At 37.4% G+C, this 18,629-nt stretch overlaps 1 protein-coding gene across 1 annotated transcript in view; it reads right to left on the bottom strand.

Moving 5' to 3' along the window:
• Positions 1-1,318: 1,318 nt before the first annotated feature.
• The window catches only part of EBF2 (EBF transcription factor 2), a 148,261-nt gene continuing 130,950 nt past the window's right edge, over positions 1,319-18,629 (bottom strand). The window contains exons 12-16 of the mRNA XM_026122305.2: positions 17,804-17,869; positions 17,515-17,692; positions 16,052-16,237; positions 14,960-15,127; positions 1,319-5,646 (exon numbers count right to left, since the gene is read on the bottom strand). Of these exons, the coding sequence (XP_025978090.1) occupies positions 5,615-5,646; positions 14,960-15,127; positions 16,052-16,237; positions 17,515-17,692; positions 17,804-17,869 (630 nt within the window). The 3' untranslated portion in view covers positions 1,319-5,614. The remainder of the gene's footprint in view (positions 5,647-14,959; positions 15,128-16,051; positions 16,238-17,514; positions 17,693-17,803; positions 17,870-18,629) is intronic.

Genomic DNA, 18,629 nt, shown 5'->3' with positions numbered 1-18,629 from the left:
TTCAAAGTAGCTGTGAGTTATATCACTAAAATCATCACTTAATAAGCTGATGGGAATTTGGGGGGGGGGGGGGGGGGGAGGGGAGGGCGACCAAAAATCACTGAATCTGTTTTTTAAATAGTATAGGCCGTAACCCCTGCTCAAGATGAGATGAAAGGGTCCACTGTCATAGTGAAATACTCTTAGGTTTCACGGTATAGGAAGAATTCTGGTCATCTACTAACTGCATGTTCTCTTTGAATGAGTAACTGAAACAGATGACCAAGAAAAGTTTTTCTTCTCTGTTTTTGGTTGATAATGCCTAATGTTTTCAGATGCTTTCACAGACATCTGGCAGTAGTTTAAACACTCACTCATATTCTGTCTTCTGTTAATCAAAAGTGTTGTCAGTAAAAATGGCTTTCATCAGCAAAGAAAATTTTCATTTGTTTGAACCTTTCCAATGATTTTCAAACAAGAAAACTGAGTATTCCTGTTCTTGGTAGCTGCTTACTGTTTTCCAAAACACTTCTCAGCTCCCCAGTTTATTTTTTTCTGAGAAGATAGTGTTAATTTGCATTTTCGATCAATAGTCTTACAAAAGGAACAAGAATCCTCTGTCTTATATATAATTCACCCAGGCTTTGGCTCCCCATATATCCTCTTCCTTCTAAAGGACAGGTAGAATGGAGTGTTAAGTGGAGCAGTGCCTCTACCCTGTGGGCGCATTTGCTGGTCAGAGCATGGGAGCTGCAAAGAAGCATATTTATACATCCCACTGATTAAATCTCGCCCTTTACTGCAGGAGGGAATAGAGATAGTTGAGACTTTTTTCTTTGCACAGTCGTGCATGAAGACAGTACATAAATTTTTTGGTCATCTAAAGATGGACCGAGGAACAAAACCAAATTTAGCTCTGCAGTCTGAGTCAAAAAGAAAGGCTAGTTAAGACATGACTCTATGCATTTTGTTTTTTGATTTTCAGCTTTGACCAATGGTTTGCTACTAACAAAAAGGGGGGTCGTTTCCCAAAAGAAAATTACAGAAATTTGACTCCTCCTCTCCCCCAAGAATGAAGGTGTTGCCTACTTTGTTAATCAGGTGTAATGAGGAAAAAAGGTCAGAAGAACCACTGTTATCTTATTCTGTGACTTGTATAACCTATATCTGGCTCCCCCAAATTGTGGATGGACATCTTACGAGCACAAAGGTTTGATTTGAAAGCTGTTACATAACGTATAATGTACTTTTTAAAAATCTCTTATTGCCATAAGAGTGTCTTGAGTGACCCCCAAAGATGATAAAAGATACAGAACAAAGCACACTGAATACTCTGAAATTAAGATAATTTTCCCCCCCTTGTTTACAGTACAAAAATTTTATTTTTTTTGTTAGGATAATTTAAAGTTTAAAACTGAAGTAGACATATTCATTTTACAAACAAGATATTCTTCCATAAGTAGGACCATTAAAAACAGTAAACAAAAAAAAAGCTGTCTTTACAAAAGCTCTGTGCATAGCAACTTCATACCGTATAACTGACAACGCAAAAAAACAAAAAACCGACCAGCCAACCCCAAACTCCAAAACTATACAGTAGGGAGAAATGAGGCCTTAATTTACAGAAGGGAGGAAAACGGTCTTTAAAAACCATGCATATTGGAAATGTGCAAAGAAATAGGGAGAATAAGAGGCTATACCAAGATAAATAATGAAATAAAACATACTCTTTAAAGTTATGATAAAATTTGTAATCATCTCTCACAACAGCTTTCTTCTTTTTAGTGGCAAAAAAGCAAGCTGTTAGGGAGTATTAAACAGCAATAACTAAAAGAGGACAGATTTGCTTATTACACTGAAAAAAAAAAAACGCTTACACATAAATTTTTACATTACTTTTCGCTGGGTGTTTGCTACTGCCAAAGTCCGTCTTTCATGTTCAAGGATTCCTGATTGTATTTATTTACACACATTTTTCCTTGTGAAGCTACCAAGTTCTACACTCATCTTCAATATGATGATTTCCATGCATGAGCAAACCTCATGTTCTAAATCATTCCTACATTTACTTTGTTTCATTTGTTTGGCTCAAATCAAACCAGAAAAAGTGATTTTTTTTTTCTTGTTTACATTAACTTAGGCAGCTACATTTGTTTCCCTTCCTACAAGCGTCTGAAGAAGCTTTCTAGGGAAGGTTTTCTTTTATTTCATTGGACTCTTGGCTGTCCCACTTGAGCAAGCGGATGGAGCTCATAAAAATAACTGAAATGTGAAAGGAATGTTGAGAATTTCAGAACCTTTTCAATTTTTTTTTTTTTTTAGTCAGCTTGTCAATTTTTCTTGAATCTTTCTTAGACTTCAGTGACATTTTATGTAATAACTCCCCCCATTTATGTAACTGGTGGACAATTAACAGAATAGCTTCTCCCCTGAAATGTCTCAATTTTTTATTTGAAACCTTTCTGAAATTTTGTAATGAAAAGCTTTGTTTGTTAAAAATGTGAAAGGAGTCAAGCTAGCAAGCTGCTGCTCTTCAGCATGTGGCCTAGAAATTCATATCCAGAATATTTGATGGTCATATATTTTAAGTGTAGCAGCGATGACAAAATTAGAACGTAGCCTGTACAGAGAAGGGCAGAGAAAAAAAATCTGTATCTTCATGCTTTGGAGCTATTCAGGTTTTTTTAGTAGGCCAAAATTGGGGAATGGAAATAACACACCAGAAATGACACTGGTATGAGATATTTTTTGGAAATCTAGGACTTGATGCAGTGTTCACTGAAATCAATGGAAGTCTTAAACCCAACTTTAATAGTCCTAAATTTGTCTTTTTTCCCCTCTATGCATCCAGAATTCCAAGCATTAATTTAGACTTCCCATTATTAGCCTTTCTGGGATACTGATACCTATGACTACATGAAATATAATTATTTGTTCTGAATAACAGTTACGAGGTTAGGCAGTATGTCTCGTTGTGCTATCCCAGGTGAATGTACAGCAGAACACACTTACAACTCCAGACTTCTTACCACCTAGGATTCTTTCATATTTTAGAGATCACTTAGCTTGAAGGTTGGCTCCTTGTTGACCTCCAGTGATTGCTACTTCCTTGAAGACATGAAGGGCATGCAAAGAACCTGCAGTGTCACTGAACTTGCAACCACAATTAACAGTGAGTTATTTTATTTCTTCTTTTCTGATGTGTAGACACTTTTAGTAACCTGACTTGCAAGACCAATGAACTATACTCATGCTTCTTAAAAACACATTATTCCCACAAAAGCTATTTTAAAGTTGTTCTTAATTGCCACTTTTGCTGATAAATTTTAGCTTGAATTTTAGAAGACAGTAAAAAAAGCCTTCCTTTTAAAAATTGAATTTAATGGCATTGGAAAGGCACCTAATGAATCTTCTGCTAAAAAGCCACAGCACAGTCAGGAACAGTACAAAGGTCACAAGCGTGTCATCTCTAGGAATGACAGGAGTAGCCCACTTTCATTGTCTTTGCAGTCCCCTGGCTTCTCTGCTGTACCGAGTTCTGGTTGAAAAACACATCCCATAAACATTTCTGTACACTAAATACATTTCTCATATAAGCCCAATCGTACACCATACTACGCAAATTGTGCTTCAATGAGAATCTATTCTTACACAGTTTGAATCAGAAGCAGGGTCACAGGAAGTCAGTTTAACTGCACTGGGGTATTTACATGAGTGAATTTGCACACAAGTTTGCAGAATGCAGTCCTATGGCAAAAACTACTGGGAAAAGCCTGTCTGTCAGATGAGGGTCTATAAATTCATACCACACACAACACCAAGCTGCTTTGTCACTAATCATGGCAGCTGGATTTGAACCATAGATCTAAACAGAGACTTTCTAGTCTATTACTAATCCAGATTAGCTCCAAAATACAAATTACCTCAGCCATGCAAGTTGTCACAGTTGTTCTCCATCCTGAGTCCAGTATTGAATTGAACATTTTCTACCATATATAATCACCAAAAATCCTATTTTACTTACCAATAAATAAAACTACTGGGCAAATGGAGAAGTACAGTTTTGGGGCCATACATTAAGGGTTTATTTATAAATAGAAAGATGTTATCATAGGAACAACTATTTGTGCAACTATGAATACTATGTATTTGAGTGGGTTGTAAGTAGTGTAGCTGATTTTGGTTTTTTCCTCTCAAAAAATGGCTTACCAGCAAAATTGAGTTCTTTAGAGTGCTCTCTGGTTTAGTCAAATAACTAGTGATTTTTTTTTCATTGCGTTGTTCTCACCTTCCAATTTCAGGAGAGGAGATGCAAAGGAGAACTAAACTTTTTTACACTAAAATGCAGAAAAATTCAAACAAAGCAATTGATTACTTCTATGAACTTCAATATATAAATGGAAAATACTTACCATTTTTAATGACTCAGGATAAAAGTGCATAAATTATTCAAATACATATTTATCCTTTATAAATGCACCCTTAATATGAAGTATAACTGAACTTAAGTTGTTCTAACTACATGGTAAACAGTATGTTAGAGAACCCTTTCCCTCCCAATTCATATATTGAATCTATAATATAAACTCAGTACCTCATGAAAAATCTGATCTGTTCAAATCCCTAAGTGCCACTCGTTTGTCAGTAGGGTCTTTGAAACTTACCAGTTTATCCTAGTACCTGAATATTGTGAAAACAAAAAATGGACGAGGGGAAAGATGAGGCGGATGAAAATTCATACATGAATTAGTGACCTGTACACCACAACTTGTATAAAAGTTTCTGATGAATTTGTTAATCGGAAAGAATCCTATACATCCTTGCACACAAATTCAGTAAGAGGGAGGAAGTGAGGAGCAATTGCAGCAGTAATAATATATCTCAAACTTGTCACTACATTTTTGCATCATTTTTCTTCATTGTACAACTTGAAGAAAAAATCCAAAAAAGGGTTTAATTTCTACCTCTACATACAATAAGTTACAAGTTTATTTATTTAAATAATTGTAAAACATCTTACATTTTTAAAGAGGTTAAACTATAAGCAAATACACACATACACCAAAGTTCCATCATTCATGTCAGTTTGTCCTAGAAATTCTTTCATGCTGGTACCCTGTTTTGTTGAATTTTTTTCTGCATAAACTAAATTGGTATCTGAAAGGCTCCATAGAAAATAGAAACTTCAACTTTTTTCCCCTACAAAGTAAAACAAATTATTGTATCCAAAATATCAAACTTGAATCATTTTGCCAATTTCTTTCTCCTTTTAATATTGTACAAATCTTAGGAACGTTTCATGTCTTTCAAGAAAGACTTTGCATTTGTGATTCCGTTCTGCCAACTGTTGTTCATCGTGGCTCTTGGCTGATTCTTCATTCACGATGTTTTAGGAGTTGATGTGGTTGTGTCAGAAATACGAAACAGGTAAAAGATGCAGACTTCTAACTTGTCCAATCCATAAAAAATGTTCCTTTTTTTTTTTCCTGGGCCTGGCTTTCCCCCCCAAAAAGAGCTTGTAGTGCTATTTTTTTCTTTTTAATGGTCCATCACAATAAGTAGTTTTGTGCTGTAAAAGAAAAATGAAAAAAAGAGGAAAAAAGGGAAGAGGGAGAGGAGCAAAGCTGCCTATTCCTTACATCGGAGGAACGACAAGACCAGTCATGGCTGAAAAAGAAAATGGACAGAGATGAAATTCTGGCAGATTTTTATGGATCAAAATATATTTTACCCTTCTGTGTGCAGTCAAATGTTACAGTGATGACTATACTTACAGGCTAAGTTATTACATTAAAAGACTTTCAGTTTCTTTTAATGTTTTTATGTTTAGTGAGAAGAACTAATATTGTGAGACTGACAGCGATCACACACAATGGACAATCTGCTATTTCTTAGTAAATTCACCAAAAGCCCAGCTGTCTGGGGTTCTTAAATGGATAAAGGAGATAGTGGATTAATTCAAATCTCAGGACAACAATTTTCAGAAATGCCTAATGATTTTTTGGGTGCTCAACTTCTGAGACATCTTGGAGATGGACATTGCTCAGAACTATCCCCAAAACTTCAGACTTCTCATGCTTTCTTGAGTTGAATACTCAAAATCATTCTGGAAAATCAGGATCAAGCAGGGCCTTCAGTTTCCCACTCGGCCTGCTAATTTGCTTGCAGAAAGGGTTACATTGTGAGTAAGGAAGGATGACGTGAAAGCAAATGGGAATTCACCCATGAACTGCTTACGGGACCTAGCCATAGAATTACTAGTCCCAATTCATTGGACAATGACCGGAGCTAGGTTTTGCTAATTTAGTTTCGGTGGAAATAAAGGACCAGCCTCTCTTTCTCGCTTGGTTTACCCCATATGTCTGAACCACTGTAGTCTTACCTGGCACATTCCCAGAACACTGGGCTTATGTAAATTATTTATTAGTCACTCTCACTGCCTTTAATTGCAACTATATTCCTCATAACTGACAACAGGAACATTTGAAGCTGCCTGGAACTGGTCCTGTTCCCAAAGGTTTTGAGGGGTAAGTTAAGTTTATATGTATTTATATAACAAATGAGTGAGTCATATTTTCAAAGGGGCCTCAGTGCAGTGCAGGGTCCTAATCCTGCAAAGATTTATGTTCACTGAAATTTGTGGGATTATTCATGTGTTTAAAGCCCTGTCCTCTGAGAATTAATTTCACCCTTATGTTCATAGTGTTTAAAAAAATGCTCAGGGCAAGATCCTCAGCTAAGATGACTTTCATTGGAGCTGGGTTGATTTTAACCAACTGTGGATATGGTCTATGATTTAATACAATAGGAAACTAAATATTTTCATATTTTGTAGTTGACTAGGGCTAAAAGTCCTTGCCAATTTTGGCAGATAGCTGAAACAGAAAGTGAAACTGACCAGTCTTAAATCAAGTATCTACTTTTTTTTAATTGCTTAGGAATTTGCTAGCATTTTTCAAACAGGGATATTATAAGGCAATTTACCTACGCTAAATAAGGTAGGTAAATACTCATTTTGCAGGGAGAGAGATAGACAAACAGACAGAAAAGGCATTTGAAAAAGAGAGATTTTCTGATAGCGCTAATGAGGTGCCTCTCTCCTTTGCCCCATCCCCCAAACCAGAAAATGATCCTAATTTCCTTGAGGAATGGTAGTGCTCCAGCCTGGCACTGGAGAGCCCTTCTCCCTGTGCATCAACCACACACCCACCTTTCTGTCCTCTAGAAAACAAAAGATAATTTGAGTCTTGGACTGATTTCCTCTTCTAGATTCTGCTGGGCTGGTAGAAGACGTAACTGCCCTCAGCTGCTCACCGCCACCCCAAGGTTTCCCAATGGAGCAGTCTGTGCAAGCGCTTCCTCATTTGCCTCCAGCAAAATCAGCCAGGTTAGCTCAAAGAGTTTAAATTGTTTGTCTGAGGTAACCTGGCTGGGTCTTTTGCCTGAAGCGAATAAAGGAGCGCCTACACCAACTGTGTGCCTGGCCCATCCGTATGTGTGGTAATCTCTTCTGCTGGCATAGCCACATACAGTGACAGACTCTATACAGAGCTGTTAAGATTGTCTGTGCAGAGAAGCAGCAGTCTTAACCTGGTATAGCTCAAGTGGTTTAATTTGAAACATGCAGGGGCTGTTGCCAGGGTAGTTTAAAACCTATTCCCAAGGGGCATAAGCCATACCAGCATAAAAGCTTTTTCTGATACTACTCTTATCAGCATTATTTTCTTTCTCTTAATCTAAGAAAAATTCCAGCAGAGCTAAGGAAAGACCAAGCATGAGTCTCTTCTACAGCTCTTCAAAAATATATTAAGGCTATTTGTAGATGCAGCATTCTGGAAAATTTAAATTGGGGGGAAGAGTACATTTGTACTGTATAATTAAAGAGGTTATGTTAGCTAGCAGTCCTGAACTCAGTCTACTGACAGCAACAAAAAAACCTGCCATCTACAATCAGGAGGAGTATGCTGTTACTTCTGGGGTTCTGCTCCCTCTTTTGTCACCTCTTCTAAAATCCTTTCCTCCTGAGCCCTTCTTTCCTCTCCTTACTTTTGCCAAAACAAAATGTCTGTTTTGTCATTCCAGGTCCTAAGTGCTCCAGATCAGAGATTAGAGATACTCCTCAGAGCTTGTTAGGATGGAACCTGCCAGTGGGGAAATTCAGGTAACACTGTAACACAGAAAGGATGGGCAAAGCCTTATCATTTCCCTGGCATTTCATCGCAATGTTGCAACCACCTCTTTCTGCAACAAAGAACAAGGCTGAGGAATATTGGCTGGAATCTTCACCTGCTTTTCAACAGTACACGTAAACTGCTTTGCTCTGTGGTTCTCTTTTTACATACCCTCCGCTGTCCATTTCTCCCCACCTCCACTCCCCTTTGGGGCTACACTGTCAAAAGCCTATTCCCAGCCTGTATCGCTTTTTATTGAATGTTTGTGAGGTTTGGATTAAGGTCTTACACTGCTAGCAAAGCTGTAATTATTTTTGCCTGTATTACTATATATTGAATCGATGTAACTTTTCAATAAAGGTGGTTCAATGCAGGACACTCCCTGATGAGTTGGGAATATAGAAACCACAGTCATTATCCCAGAGGGTTTTTTTTTTTTCTTGGAGGGAAATGGAAAAAGAATTAGAGATGAGCCTTATTGTATTAACCTTGACAGCTTGCAATTATCAACTGAAACACTTGATTAAAATTGTCACAAGGTTGGAGAATTTTTTTTATAAATAAATAATCAAACATGGATAGTACCCAGATGCTATGGTGATAGGCACCTTTAATGGGTGTAATTAATAATGATCATAAGCCTGGTGTATAGGAGAGGTTCCTGAATATGCTGTCTTGCTTTGCTGTGAAAAAGAATTCTGTGCAACTCATACAGTCATTTGGTAAGAACTGGCAAAGGGCTCAATGCTGTAGTAACCAGTACGCAGAGGCACACTCACACCCCTATGGGTGGTGGTTCTGAGGTGTCTAGCTTGTGACCTGTTTTAAAGAGGATGCTTTCTAGAGAAGATGAACACTGAGTATTTTCAGTCATTTTCATGTTAAGTGTCTTGATCTCTCATTCGGTTATATCACCCTGATTTTTTTCTTCTTTTGCCACTAAGTTTCCAGAAAGCTCTGATCTTACTGCCCTACAGCTCTTAGAAGAGGAGGATGAAGTGCTGCAGTTGTGCTACTCTGAGCATCTTAAATGAAGCTTCCTACCATTTGCAACTATGCACAGACTGTCCTGGATATACAGGCAGGTTTGTATGGTGCAAGCCACCAAGCTGTTGGTACCAGAGCTAGCTGGTGTGTAATTTGGACTAATAAAAGATAAAATTTATGCTTGCAGGCCTCACTTTATTGATATCTTTGGACTCCCATCATGACTAGACCTGGAAACTACCATCACCACTAGAATATAGAGGGCTTTACTTTTAATGTTAAAACCAGGGAGATGTTGTAAAACAATGCAACATTTATTATCTCCTTCTGTAATTGCTGCAGGAAGCCTTATGTAACAAATCAACTGAACAGGATAGAAGAAAGAAAGGATTTTCAGAAGAAAAGGCAGCTGGCTTTTATTTAAAGCAAGCAGAAAACATCAGTGCCTTGGATGAAAGGCACCATCATCCTTTATACTAGAATGTAAGTAAACTAAAGTCCGTCCTTGAAGGACCTTGGAAGATAGTTCCACAAAAGACACTAAAAAGTAGCCAAAAGCTTCAAATATTTGTTTTTCCTAAATAATTTCCTCCCCCCTACCCCATAGGAAATGAAAAAAATCCTTGCAAAAAATCCTTCAATATTTGTTTGGAAGATGCTCATCCATCCATTCCTGATTGTCTAGCCACAGACAGGTAAGATATTTTTAAATTACTGGTGTTTTTGTCTCTTTTAGATGATAAGCAGGCTAAAACCTGTAACATTTTTAAAGAATCAAAGCCTTTGATAGCTAAGAGATGGAGGAGAAGTTAACTTGGCCTAATCTATTGAGTTGCATTATGGTAGTTATATATCTCACCATTATGCTAAGTGGTATGTGTAAAAAAGGCTGCCTGAACACTTAGTATGATTTAGTTCAAATTAATTAGGAACAGCCTTAACACCAAAATATGTGTTTGCAAGGTCATATGCATTAGTTTAAAAATTAAAGGGTGCAGGAATGTATAGCCGCCCTGCAGTTATGTATTTTTCCAGATCCGTTAGACAGTGACTAAGCTTTTACCTGCAAAGCAAAGGTCAGAGTCAAATCTCTGCCACCAACCCTCTTTTTTCTTTTTTTCCTTTTGTGTTTTTGTGATTATATCTGCCCTGAATACTTTTTCCCATAAATAAAATAGAAGCAGATTTTTTTTCCCTCTCATTAAAAATGGAGCTCATCTAGCCCAAATGAGCCTATGACATACAATAAGCTAGTGAAATTAACATCCCAATCATCAAATGAACGTCAAGTGAAAAATGAGTAATTAATAGTAACAGGACAGATTTCTGTTTAGTCAAGTACTAACAACAAATTTTAAACATCTCTTAAGATTTTGTTTTGAGGGAAAGTGTGCCTGATACATCTCAGCCAAGAAGCTGGGAGAAAAATGTACTTGATCTTTCCTATACATCAAATTTAATCAGATGACAAATATGTATTTTTCATATATATTGACAGCATATATATATATATGTATATAATTTGTAACCATTAGCATAGGTTCTGGACTCAGGATTCAGACAGAAGCATATTATTGAACATTCCTAGCATGAAAATGCCCAGATACTTTTACCTGGGTAGAATCTCTCTTAAGAGTTATTTTAAAATGCTGTGTTGTAAGTGTTGAGTGGAGCCAGGCTTTGAAAAAGAATGGTGGCTCAGGCACTGGACTGGTAACAGTCCGGAGCCATTGTTCTGTAGATGTGATCCAGTTATTTCATCTGAGCCCATCCTTTACAAACTTTTCAGAGCAGCTATTTTCTCATTACCTACATGTCCAGTATTTAATGCAAGAGGACCAGAACCCCAGTGCTGTTGACAGCCAAAACTGTGTCAAGACAAGATACTAATAATCAGGGTCTTCAACTCAAATACCTGTATTTCTTTAGGGAATAGTGCAGATGTCCCCTTTGTTAAATTGAGGCTGTTCCTAAGAGTATCAGACCTCAATGCCTTTTGGATTGGCTAGGATCCTGATGGTTAATGGAACATCTGACCTTCTGGGGCTGCCTGCTATTCCTTGCAACTGAGCTTGCATTTTTATGTTGAGATGTGCTGAGCTGGCCAAAGGTAATCTGGGCAGTCAGCGGTCCATGCTGTTCCAGGAGTTTCCAATTTGCTTGCATTTCCCATCAGCTGCCTTACATCTGAGATGAGTTGATTAGGCATTTGTGTACTTATCATGCCATGTTGCGTCACGTCACATTACATCTTCCCAGTGCCTTTTTTAAACTGCCTTGACATATGACACAAACAGCACACAATTGTTCTGATCAGGATCACCTGCTCTCAATTTGGAGCATATATAGAACTATGTGGTGTCCAGTATGGATTGCTGCTTGTTCTCTACCTATCATGTCCTGTTACATTGTTAGAATATATAGCAGATGGCAGGTGAAAGAGGTAAGCAAGAACACATGGCACAGGATGGGGTTATCATCTGAGGGTATTCCATGTCTTGGGTGCATTGTGCAGCCCAAAGCTGAAAGCCAGTAGATACAAGAAGTTTCATGCCTGGCTTTGAGTTACAATATATTTTCCATAAGCTATCCTCTTGTATCCAGCACCTTTATCCACAAGAACTTCCCCTTAAATACAATTTTGGACACATATTTCTACCCTTACTGTAAGCTCTAAAAGCTCTCAGAAATGATGGGAATGCTAATCTGAGGATGAAGCTTGAAGAGCGCTGTGTGTTTAAACTAGTTTTTACCCAGACCTAAAGACTGCTATGATTAACATAACTGGAAGCTTTACTCTAGTATTTCGTTGCTGCTTGTAAGTAGACTGGCATGCCCTGAGGTGCTGGTAATACATCTAATATCCTCGTTGCAAGAGGATGCAGTAAGTATGATGGAGCCTATATCACTAGGAAACTTTCACCTTTAAGTAACAGACACACCCAGAGTGCACTGCACACATTACACTTGCAAAAATCCTTGCGGGGGAGACATTTTCCCCATATTATAGGTGGGGAAATTGAGAGGTAATGTCAAAACATCCGTCTGATGTGCAGGGGGGAGAGTCTGCATGTACTTACTGCTTCTTCTGCGCTTTCAGTATTTTATCTCTATGGGGACTGAAAGCGCATCGAAATTTTTTGAGAAGAATCCTACTTAACATTACATTTGCTGAGGCCTAAGTTAAGAAAGAAATAAGAACAAAAACTACATTACCAGCTTGCCTGTTCTTAGCTTATAATACAGGGCCATGGCACAGCAATGGAGAGTAACAAACCCCCATTGCTGCAGCACAGTAAGTCCATTCAAGAAGCCTCTTTGGGACCCTCCTGCTGACTTTCTGGCCACATCTGTCTGTCAACACTGTGGGAACGTTAATTTGGATATCAGGCTTTGTGTATCTGGATCCTTTCCAAAGCATGTGCTCCCCAGCTTGCATCAATTTAAATATTTCAGTTGGAAAAAAAAATCCCATCTATGGCTGAAATAGTTAAATAGTTACAAAGACCAGGCATAAAGAACCTTGGGCAGACACGTTTGACTCTGAAAAGCAACTACCATCTTTGCTGTGACCCACATCTGATGCTGTTTGTTGTTGTAGTCCAACTGACAAGTCCAGTTGTACTAGGTACTGTGCCTACTGACAGCTTGTTTAAATGACAGTTGCAGCTATATTACTGTATTTATGTAATCACAGTGATGCTGCACAGGGAGATTTCCCATAATGAAAGCAATAAGGTTAACCTTTATACCAGTTCGTCTTTGCCCAAGTCCCTGCATTTCTATGTGCCTAAACTATTTCAGTAAGTAATCATAACCTTAATCGATTGCTTAATTTTGAATGCCTCAGGAGCAGATTTTTGTCAGCAAAAAATGCGCAGATGTAAGAACTTTAAGATCTCATGTTACTGTTTACATTAAAATTGTGTTTCTACAGTCTCTTATTTAGTGCCCTTTTATAGATTAGATAAAATATGTTGCAAACACTAAATAGCATGTATTATTATAAGCAATGAAGTGGACTCTAATAGTTTACTGTTTATAAAGGGATTTAAAAAAAGAATAATAAACCCTTGCTAAGCAGAGTCTTAAACAGACAGGACAGACATGGTAGATGATTGAGGAAAAATATTAACTAAGAAGCCAATATTCTTTAATCTATCATTTTTCTGTTGCCCAGACACAGCCTGTCAGAAGTGATTTTCTTATTGAACTGATTGGGGTTAACACTGCCTTAAGTGATTTCTTAAAAATTAGGCCCTCTCAGCATGGTAGTTGCACACATTTCAATTTAAATCAAATTTAAACCTGTTCTGAATGCAAGCCTACTCTTGAGTGATTTGTCTTTAGCTTATAGCACTTTCCAGCTGGGTTAAGCTAAACAAGTAAACTATTCTTAAGCTGATATAGGTCTTCCTATTCAGAGAGTTAACTAAATCAGTTTAAAATCATATTACTTTGAAATAGTAAAAAACCACTAAGCCCCCACAAAGGTTGGGTTTTTTTGTTTTTGTGGGTTTGTTTTTTTTTACACACATGCAGTGCGTCCCTCCTTTAGCTGATATGAAGAACTCGAACAGATTTATAGTAGTCAAAAAATGGGAAGTTCATTGTAGAACAAATAATGATAACAACTTTTAAAGACTGTGATTATGCAAAACACTAACAAATACAAACCCATTTCTAAACAGTTTAGATAAATAGCTACCACTGTTGGGTCAACAAAACTTTCTATAGCTATAGTTTAAAAATTTCTTTAAACCCTTCTTTTCTTTTTTTTTTGGACAGAGCAGGAAAGAAAATTATATTCCCTGTCAACATGATGCCTGTGCCTTCATATCCATAGATCACTATGTTTCTTTAATGGGGAGGAGATGATTTTAGAGAAGCTGACTTGCTTCCTTCCATCCTAGAGAAGGAGCACAAAGTTTCAGGCAATGGGATAGGGAGAAGAGAAGCTGTTTTAAATGTATAGCAGAATTCTGTAAGTTAGCTTTGGAAAATGTAATTATTTTTGTTCAACACACTTAAAATTTCCTTATGGTATAAAATAATCACAGTTTATGCAAGTCCCTGTGGTCTAGCTAAGGATTTATAATGCACCCAAATCAACAGGTGTGGTTTGTAGGGCTCATTTTGGAATTACCACTGGCTCTTGGCATGGCTGAATTCCCAGAGTTGTGTTTTCTATGGTATCTCTAGTCAAGCCCAAAGGAGCCAGATGACTTCTCAGGCCCTATAAAGACTTTTTTATGGAGACTTGGAGTGTATTTATGTGCCGCATGCCCCCCCCCCCCCCCCGCTTGTTAAAAGAAAGAATTTAGTACAGGTTTTCATTCTTATCTTAATACTCACATTTGTTTTGCAGATCACCTTTAAAAAAGGCCATAAATGTACTATAGGGCTTATTCCCTGTATGAGCCTAAACCTTGCAGCAGGTTTCAAGACACTGGCTATTGCATACAGAGCTGTGTATTAACTCTACAGGGCAGGCATTTGATTTTACAAGTCCCTGAAGCCTAAGGAGAAGTCATTCCTCACATAAGAGCTGGTATTTAAATGCAGCGTGGGTCAAATCCTTCCTGGTATAAATGAGTGTCAGTCCCCTGTTGTTTTAACATAGAATAGGTAGAGCTTGGAACCTTGCTTTAATCCAATTGAATTCTTTTTTATTTCAACTAATCGAGACCATTTTTGGTCTATAAATATCAGAAGTCAGATTTTCACTACTGAGTCCTGTAATATTCAGTGTTTGCTATATTTACCGAGACTAACAGTGTGCCTTTTATATGCAGGCTGAATACTAATTGTACATCTCTTACCTCTAAACCCATTTCCATTACCGCTAGAGCAGGCAGGAGAAGGAGACCCTTGGGGTCTGATGACGGGAGCAAAGGCACTCTTCTGTTTGACAGCAGGAAAGACGGAAGAGGAGAATGGAAGGATGGAAGAAGTGCTAGAAGAGCCAACTGTTGGACTTGAAGACATTACTGCAAAAATAAAAAGTGAATTCCTCTTCAGAAATGCAATTATACAAGTTTGGTAAAACTGCTCAAGATGACTCTTGATTACTTGTTTTATTTCTTTCAGAAGACGTCTCTCTCACATAATCTTGGCTGTTTAAGACAAGTCTGAATTAGTTATTTATATTGAATAGTGTAGTTCAAGAAAACTGTGCTTAATTCATTTAAATTCTGAGATAAGGATATCAGAAAACAGTAAGTCTAACCAGGGAGAGAGATAGTCAACATGAGCAGACAGTACAAAATAATGCTGTGCATTTCCATGCTCCTCCTCACAGTAGTGAGAGTCAGCCTGTACTGTAGAGGTGGGGAAAATTGCTTTCCCCTCCCTCGTTTTTAAAAAAATGAAGATTTCCTTGGTGATGAAGATGAGGGGGAAATGTTTTAAGCCTTTGTTTAGATTTGTATCTAAACTGGATTCTTTTTAAAGAAATACCTTTCAAGAAAAAAGTTCCACTATAGATTCAATGCTTTGTGAAGCTACTGCATACTTACCCTCTAGAAAAAAAAATCTGTTATTTCTCTTCAAAACAAGGAACAACTGACCACAGTTCATGTGGGTTCAAGTAAAATCACATGACAGCACTAGTCTGAAATCAGAATAGCAATAAGCCACAGGCCCAGTCCTTTCCTTATTGAAGTCAAGGGCAAAGCTCAAAAATAGGAGAGGAATCAAAAGAACCTGAACATCCTTTGAGTTGCACCTCAGCCTTAAATTACAGCTTAAACTGATGATCATGATGATTAGTAGGTTTCAGACCAGCAAGAAGCCTTTATCATCACCACAAAGTGGGTCAGTCCTTACACAGAGGATGTGAATGTAAATAAAATAAAGAATATTTTGCACAAAACCAGGTACACCCTACTTAATAAGTTTAAATATTTACTTACTTCCATAGGGGGATCCTGTTGGAGAGCCGTTGATGAATCCAGGTGACCCTGGAACACCCAGATTTGACATAGGGACATTGCTGTAGCCATTCATACTATTGCTGGAAGTGCTGTAATTGGACTGTTGAGGTGTGGAACTGGATGAGTAACCTCGGGGTGAGATGCTGCTTGTATTACGAATGTAACCTAAAAATAAAACATTTCACAGCACGTTAGTGGATTTTGCTTAAAACATTATTTTCCATGCCCAAAGAAATTACATATTTAGATCCAGATTAATTAAAACAGTTAAGTAGGTACTGAATTCAGTGGGTTTTGAGCACATGCTTTCAAATAAGGCAATCTTAAGTTTTAAAACAATGTGGGAAACTAACTTTTTAAAGGGACCTGTTATTGTTAAAAGTTTAAATTTGTTCTGAGACCTGGAAAAAATGTGTGCGCTCGTCCTTTAATGATGTAGAATTTATATTATATGTGGGATTTTCTACAATTTTAGGAGGCAGGTTATACTTTTCAAATTATTTGTGAATTTTTATAACCAATGTGTCGTTTGCAGCTTTGACACTGAAGATACTCTCTGTGGGGAAAAGAATAACCTAGATAAGTGAAAAAACACTTTTGTCTTTAAAACAACATCCCAAACATTTTAGAACCAAATTTAACCTTTTTCTCACCAAAAACAGACCTGAAAAGAAAAATACCCTAGCTGCCAGAATTGAAGTACAAGATTATTACAGCTGAAAAATATTTTTCCACTGAAAAGTTTTCACTAGAAAGATGTGATCCAATAGCTACTTTAGAAGTAGTTACCATATAGATACCAAATCAGCTATTTCTGCCCATCGATATTATGAAGCTCTAATTCAAATTTGATAACTTCTGTTAGTTTTATAATGTCTTATCTACATAATGACGCTTAGCATGGCATATGTAGAATTAACGTCATATGACATGGTTTTACAGCCTCAGACTGTTAAACACAACTGTTCATGCAGTCAAACACCACAGACTCTGTTACTGGAATCCAGTTTTAAACTGACCAAACATTCAAGAGTCAGATAATGGCCAAAGTTAAGTTATCATTGCTGTTAGCATGCCATTTTGTGGCACGTTTCCCTAAAAAAAACAATGATATGAGTCAACATAATATGTTGAACATTTGCAAATTGGCAAAATCAACATTGTTGAGGAAGAAACACCAGAAAAAAAATAATTCCCTGGTGCTTCAGCAATGAGTGTTTTTTCATTTGGTATCTCTGTTCTCATAAAAGACCAAGGACATAACTACAAAAAGGTATTGATGGGAGCAGGGAATGAATCTAGGGTTAAACTGATATCAAAAAAAAATACTCAGGAATGACTGCAGCCGCATCTGAATGGAATCTAATGTAGACATAATACCATCCAAATGTGATTTGGTTTTTCTTTATTTAATTTAAGACTGTACTGCTTGCAATAGTTACCTTGGTTGTTCCCCTGTGTTGATTCTGAAATGCTGACTCCTAACTGGCTACCATAAGAGTTAATTCCCATCATACTGCTGTGAGCAGGAGAGCTAGACAGTGCGGGGATCTGTCCAGGATTCCTTGGTACACTGTAGAGAGCTTCCGCAATATCTGCAGCTCGTTTCAGAATGATATCCTACAGTACAAAGAAAGGGACAAGATCAATACTCTACTTGGAGAAAATTTCTAGAGTTTATCACAAAACCTCAAAATACTGCACCCCCATTCTAAGAGTAGTCATTCTGACCTGGTTGTTATGTGGTGTTCCATACAGTGCCTCAACCAGGTCAGCAGCTCGTTTCAATAGCATTTCCTAGAGGATGGAGAGATGCACAAAATTGTCATTTTAACAGAAATGGATTTCAGTGCAAGTAAAATCATGGGCTACTATTTGCTAAGCAATAAGTGATTAGTGATCATGCGTGAACATTTTGAAAACTAGCTCCCTGAAAGAGGCATTCTTTGCCCATTATCAGAAAAACCAGCCCCCTTACACTATCTCAAACTAGACAGCTGAAATCCTCAGTTGCTTTGGAAAGCATTGATGCGCATGCAATCGAAATGTCAGTCCCTGGTGTGTGTTTTGTGGGACCACTGTTCCATCTTTATCTGGGCGCTCTCCATAGTCCTGAAACTGCTTAAGAACACTAACTTGAAAAACTGTGAAGAAAATTTTCAGACATATCTAATTTAAGTAGGAACTCAATTCTCTATTGAATTTCACTATATTGTTTTGTATAGATACATAAAAATCCATTTAACCTCCATGTCCATTTATTTGTTCTCAATAATGGCAACCAAACAAGTAAAAAAGCCTTAGCTAGTTTCCTAATTTTCTGTTACTGCTGGTTGTAGGACTTACTTAAAAAAAAAAAAATCATCTTCCTTGGGAAAAAAAAATACATTATCTTATTTCTGAATATAATAGGCTTTCATTCTGCAAAGATAGTAATAGTTACTTTTGGTACTGCAATAAAGTGTAGGAATACAGTCACTAATAACACTGTCATTGCGCTAGGTGCTGCATCAACACATAGTGTGTAAGATTACAGATACATAAAATTTTGAATTGT

Source organism: Dromaius novaehollandiae, chromosome 26 (assembly GCF_036370855.1).
Source record: "Dromaius novaehollandiae isolate bDroNov1 chromosome 26, bDroNov1.hap1, whole genome shotgun sequence".
In the NCBI taxonomy this organism is placed as follows: Eukaryota; Metazoa; Chordata; class Aves; order Casuariiformes; family Dromaiidae; genus Dromaius; species Dromaius novaehollandiae.
Note: the sequence above shows the minus strand (reverse complement) of the source record. Positions and strands in the feature narration are given on the sequence as shown.